Genomic DNA, 5,818 nt, shown 5'->3' with positions numbered 1-5,818 from the left:
CCATCTTGCCCCGCCTCTTGTGATCTACTTTCTAAAGTGAAAATCCTATGAATCTCAAAGATTCGATCTGCAACTGATCATGGGGATGGCACAGGAGTGGGAAACATTTAATTCCATTGTGTATTGGGTTTCTGTGAGTCGAGCTGACTCAACTGCACCCGACAATAGCAACAACATAATTAAGGAAGTGAAAATAATGGCTTTTAATAAAATCTTATTAATAATTTATAAACATATAGAACAGCACTGAATCATGAATTTTCAGTTCGATGAATGCTTCCAGAATGAGACTTTATTGCAAGCAACACCCACATGAGAGACAGAACATTCCCAGTACCCAGTAGCATCCTCACCAAGGCACTGTTCCTGAAAGGGATTGTGTGACCCTGATTTTCTAATCCCATGGATTAGTCTTACCTGATTTCTTACTTTATGTAATGGTTTAGTTTAGCATGTCCTTGTATCTGGTTTGTGTTTCTCACCAGGAAGTGTGAAAGATCCATTGTACTGTTAGGCTTGCCATGACATGTGCAGACGCATGCTGTGTAGCATCTGACTGTGAGTGTGCCACCCCTCACATACTCATTGCACTGTTGATGTGAACATCAGTTGATGTGGCTTTTAGGAAGAGGGCTTCTGGAACAATTTAGTTCATGTCTTAGGGGATTAATGTACACCGTTTTGTTGATTATATACTTATAGAAGAGTTGCAAATAATATATATCTTTGTTTATATGCATGTGCATATTCTAGCCTCTTGTCCACTTTATTACTTGGTTCTCTATTTCTCATTACTGGAAAGTAATTATTACCCAGCAGTTTCTACAATTTCTTCCTGACAGAAGTTGACTTGGATATATTTAATGGACTTGGAGATGGGCCGCACCATTTGTAAGAAACATGAAGAGGACATTGAGAACTGCCCCTTGCAAGAAGGCCTAGAAGAGAAAAAGGTTAGAGATTAAACTCACCCATAAACTCATTATGTATCTTGTGGGAATGAAAAACATCACCTAAGCCAGTATTTGGGAGGAAGCTTAAGAAGACCACCTGGGGATGGTCCTGAGGCAGAGTGAGGGATCCTGACCTCTCTCCAGCAGGTATCAAGGGACCCAAATTGGAGGGATAGAGTGGTCATTTTAAGCAGGCACACTCTGGGTCCCAGGGTTAGCCATGGATCCTCTGCCTACAGCAAGGTGGGATAAGCAGAGGTTAACTGCCAGAACCACATGACCTTCCTTCCTGGATATAGACCTCTCTACAGGCCCTCACCTTTTGCCTTCCTAGCCCCTCAAGGTGTAGGGCAACAATATTCTCCCTGTGGTCCTTGCTCTTCTTTTCTCTTATTCTTTTGGATTGGAGGACTGCTTAGTTTACCAGTCATCCAGCTTCCCCGTGTAGTTTCTTGGGTCTCAAGAAGAGTTCCCAGCTAGCCAGAGTGCTAATGTAACCATCCTGTGAGCTGGCAGTTGACATGAGGGTCCTGGAGGTGGAAGATAGACCTCATTCAGAGTGAACAACCCTAACTTGTCTCACCCTGCCAACCCACATTCTTGGGAGTACCTTTCCTGCAGGCTGGTTTGCAACTGCTGACCAGTTGGAGGGTGTCTGCTTGGGTCATACAGGGAACTCCTGCAGTATTGTGTGTATTAGGAGGTTGTGAGGTCAAAGGGGTCCTTTAGAGGCAGGCAATACCCCATCTAGGCTCCCTCTAAGGAGCCTCAGGGCTTAGGTTGTCTGATTCAGCAATCTCTGCCCCAAATTTCTATGGGGTCTTGGCCCCAGGAGACACTTTATTTTTCACGATTTTGTAGTTTTAATGCATCTTGAGGCTCTACTGTGCTAAATGGTCCCAATATAATATACTTTTCTAATTTTATCTCTTATAATTACTGCCCTTCAGGTCCGCTGCTCCTTCCTCGTGGATGCCTTCCCTATCTATACCCAGTTCACCCTCCTGAACAGCACCTGTGTGGACAAGTAGGTGGGAAAGGAGCACCTGGTTTTTCACAGTCGAATCCACTCTTCTGTTAGGGAATAGTGGTCAGTTCTGTGTCTGTGCAGGCACCTCAGCAATTAAAGACATTTTAGAGCATGTTCTGGGTCTTTGAGCAGTTCTGTACTCTCCCTACTCAACTCATTTCCATGAACATCACTGTGCAAGGATAAGTGATGTATATTTCATAAGCACTATTCTTATTATTTTAGGTGTAGTTATAGAGTGTTGAGTAAATCAAATTCCCCAGGTCATGTGAAGCAGTTGATATTGGTTAATTTGAGACTTCTGCACCCCCAGGTTGATTTCATTCACTCATTATTTCATTTTTCTTCCATTCTTGGAACTCCCCATATCCCTCATCCATTCTATTTAAAAGGGGTACAGTAAAATTTCCAGGGACCTCCACATCCCTTCTCCTTCTATCTTAGGGACTTGGGCTTACAGGGAACAGCCCTTCTCAGGAAGGCTATGCTGTTTCCTGGTGGAAAGAGGCTCTGCCCTCCTAAGGCTGCCTGAGTGACAAGAAAGCTATCACCAGGGCCTCTGATGACCTCAGGAGAAAGTAGCTTAATCCAGCAAGTCTCCACTTCTCCTGATGTATGCCTTCTCCACTTGGGCCCAGCCTGGACCTCATGGCTGTTAACACCACTCACTATCCCTTCTTGGGCACCATGGGGATAGATGCCATGGTACGTGTCTCTCTTCTGAGGTTCTGGGGTGGGGGGAGCAGGGCTTGGAGACAAGAGAGATGAAGGGAATGTGCATCATAGGGGTACAGGTGGGGCAAGGCAGGGGCAGTTGTCCCTGGAGGATACTTTAGGTAAGGGGGTGCTTGATGGCTCCTCACTGCTTCCTTCTGGGTTCCAGGAGTCTCCCATTTGAATGTCTCTTTGTTGGAAAGCTATACCTCACATGACACAACCCATTCCCCTGAAGTAGTCATAAGCATTGGTGGGATGTGATTTCCTGACACTAATCTGGGCAGCTCCACTGGGTACATCAAAATGATGGTGACTCATGCAATGTCTGTCCTTTTGACCTAAATTTTGATAAGGGTGCATATGTACTTTCTTTTATTGTGATTTGTGTGAATATTCACAGAGCAAATTGATTTTCCATTCTACAATTCATACACATTTTGTTTTGTGACATTCATTACAATACTCATAATGTAACAATACTCCCGGTGTTTAGTATTTCCCTTTGTCCTTCTTTCCTATCCCATTTTTGCCTTCTGAGCTTTAGATCTTGTATGGTTGATTGTTCCAAGGAATGTGTACCTCTTTGTTAATATTCTTCCCTTTATCATTTAGCTGAAAAGTTGAGTAACAAGGGTGAGTTCAGTTCAAAGCATGACGGATGTCTTGGGGATTCCACCAATCTCTAACATACCAGTGAGCTGCTGCTGCTACAGCTTCTTCTTCTTCTTCTTTTTTTTCCCTTAATTTTATTATTATTATTATTTTTTACTTTGGTTCCAGATTTTTCTCCTACTCTCTCCCGGACCTCGTATTGTGATCTATTTCAGAGCTATCAGCAGTGGCAACTGGGTACCATTGACCTCTTCTGGTTCATTAGTTCTTTGGACTAATTGTTTCATTGAATCTTTGATTTTCTTCATTCTTCTTTGCTCTGGATGGGGAGAGACAAATAGTTGGACCTTAAATGGCCCCTCATTAGTTTTTAAGACCCCAATCACTACTCCCTTAAAGTAGGATGTAGACATTTTCTTTTTGGATTATGTTATGCCAAATTTGTTGAACCCTAAGACTATGGTCTTGAGCCCCCAGGCCCAGATACTCATTCTTTCAAGATGATTGGTTATGGCTAATAAGTTTTTACAACTTTGCCCCCTCTGTGTTTTACTAGATTTATGGTTATATTTGCAGCACATATAAATACATATGTAGAGATATTCTTTGTGAAACCTAGGTATAATCCCATTTGCCTTCCCACCCCTCTTCAGCTTGAATGTCTCTCTATATAACCACTCATAGATTATTTTTATCACTGTCATTGTAGGATTGGGTATGTAATAGTATTGTTGCCTTTAACTTTTGTGTATTTCTCCCCCTTGATTATTTTGTGCTGACCTCCACCTCATTGTATATTATCTTTCCTTCACATAAATTATTAACTGTTTGTCCTCAATTTAGTGATTTATTCTCCTTTCTGTTCCTACCCCTGCTAACCTTCAAAGAATGATTCTTTCTGTGTGTAAACCTTTTCTGTGTGTAAACCCAAGGAGGGGTTGCTAAACGTTTTCTTGACTATTTACAGTGGTAGTATTTGCCTTTCATGATTGACTAACTTCACTTAGCTTAATTTCCTGTAGGTTTATCCATGTTATGTGGCGTTTCAAAGATTCAATGTTATTCTTTACCATTGTGTAGTATTCCACCATGTGTATGTACCGTAGTCTGTATTCGTTCACTATGGACACTTAAGATTGTTTCTGTCTTCTTGCTACCGTGAATTATGTTGCAGTGAACATGGGCATGCATGTATCTATTCATAGCATAGCTCTTATAATGCTAAGATGTATATCTAGTAGTGAGATTATTGGATCATATGGTATTTTCTTTCTAACTTTTTAAGGAAATGCCATACAATTTTTCCCAGTGGTGATGCCATTTTACAACCCCACTAGCAGTTTGAATGAGAGTTCCTGTCTCTCCCCACACTTGCCAACATCTGTTGTTTTCTGTGTTTTTGAACTTGCTATTAATACTGTGTGAGATGATATTTCACTGTTGTTTTGATTTGCAACTTTCTAAATGGAGCTCTGGTGGTGAAGTGCCTAAGGTATTTGATTGCTAACCAGAAGGGTAGAGGTTCAAACCACTAGCCAGTCCTTGGAAGGAAGACTGGGCAATCTATTTCTATAAAGATACCACCTCGAAAACCCAAGGAGGGGTTGCTATGAGTTGGGACCATCTCTATGGCAGTGAGTTTGTTTTTTGGTTAATGGCTAATGATTGTGAGAATTTCTTCATGTGTTTGTTAGCTGCCTGACTGTCTTCTTTGTTGAAGTGTCTGTTCATGTCCTCTGCTCATTTTTTAAATTGAATTATTTGTCCTTTTGTTGTTGTAGTGTTGCAATTTTCTATACATTATAGAGATTAGTCCATTTTCTGATATGTCATTTCCAATTTTTTTTCTGCCAGTCTGTAGGTTTTCCTTTTACTCTTTTAGAGAAGTCTTTTGATTTTTAGGTGTTCCAAGTCATCCAGTTTGTCTTTTGCTGTTTGTGTGTTTCTAGTTATGTTTCATAGTGTATTTTTGCCATTTATTAGAGCCTTTAAGTTTCCCCCTATTTTTTCTTTGTGATGTTTGTGATTTTAAGTTTTACATTTAGGTCTTTGATTGGGCTTGAGTTAGTTTTTGTATATGGTGATAGATATGCATCCTGTTTCATTTTTCTTCAGATATCCAGTTTTGCCAATACCATTTGTTAAAGAGACTATCTCTTCCCCATTAAATGAGTTTTGGCTCTTTGTCAAAGATCAACTCGGCTTGGTTGGGTGGATTTACTTCTGAATTCTTAATGCTTTTCCATTGGTGTATATGTCTAGCACTGTGCCACCAGAGCTCCTTTATTGTACCTATACCAGGCTGTTTTCATTACTAAGTCTGGATAGTAGTTTTGAGATTAGGGAGTAAGAGGCCTCCTACTTTGTTTTTCTTCTTTACTAGTGCTTTGGTTATCCAGTGTCTCCTTCATTTCCATATAAAGCTGGTGATTAATTTTTCTATCTCTTTCAGGAATGAAGATAATGTTAAGTCTTCCTATCCATGAACCTAGTATAATCTTTTTTT

At 40.7% G+C, this 5,818-nt stretch overlaps 1 protein-coding gene across 1 annotated transcript in view; it reads left to right on the top strand.

The window, feature by feature from the left end:
- Positions 1 to 1,984, top strand: part of LOC103210337 (probable cystatin-16) — a 6,536-nt gene extending 4,552 nt beyond the window's left edge. The window contains exons 2-3 of the mRNA XM_007956258.1: positions 843 to 953; positions 1,904 to 1,984. Of these exons, the coding sequence (XP_007954449.1) occupies positions 843 to 953; positions 1,904 to 1,984 (192 nt within the window). The remainder of the gene's footprint in view (positions 1 to 842; positions 954 to 1,903) is intronic.
- The last annotated feature ends 3,834 nt before the right edge of the window (positions 1,985 to 5,818 follow it).

This window comes from Orycteropus afer, unplaced genomic scaffold (genome assembly GCF_000298275.1).
Source record: "Orycteropus afer afer isolate SDZICR_OR568_19922 unplaced genomic scaffold, OryAfe1.0 scaffold00594, whole genome shotgun sequence".
NCBI lineage: Eukaryota > Metazoa > Chordata > Mammalia > Tubulidentata > Orycteropodidae > Orycteropus > Orycteropus afer.
Note: the sequence above shows the minus strand (reverse complement) of the source record. Positions and strands in the feature narration are given on the sequence as shown.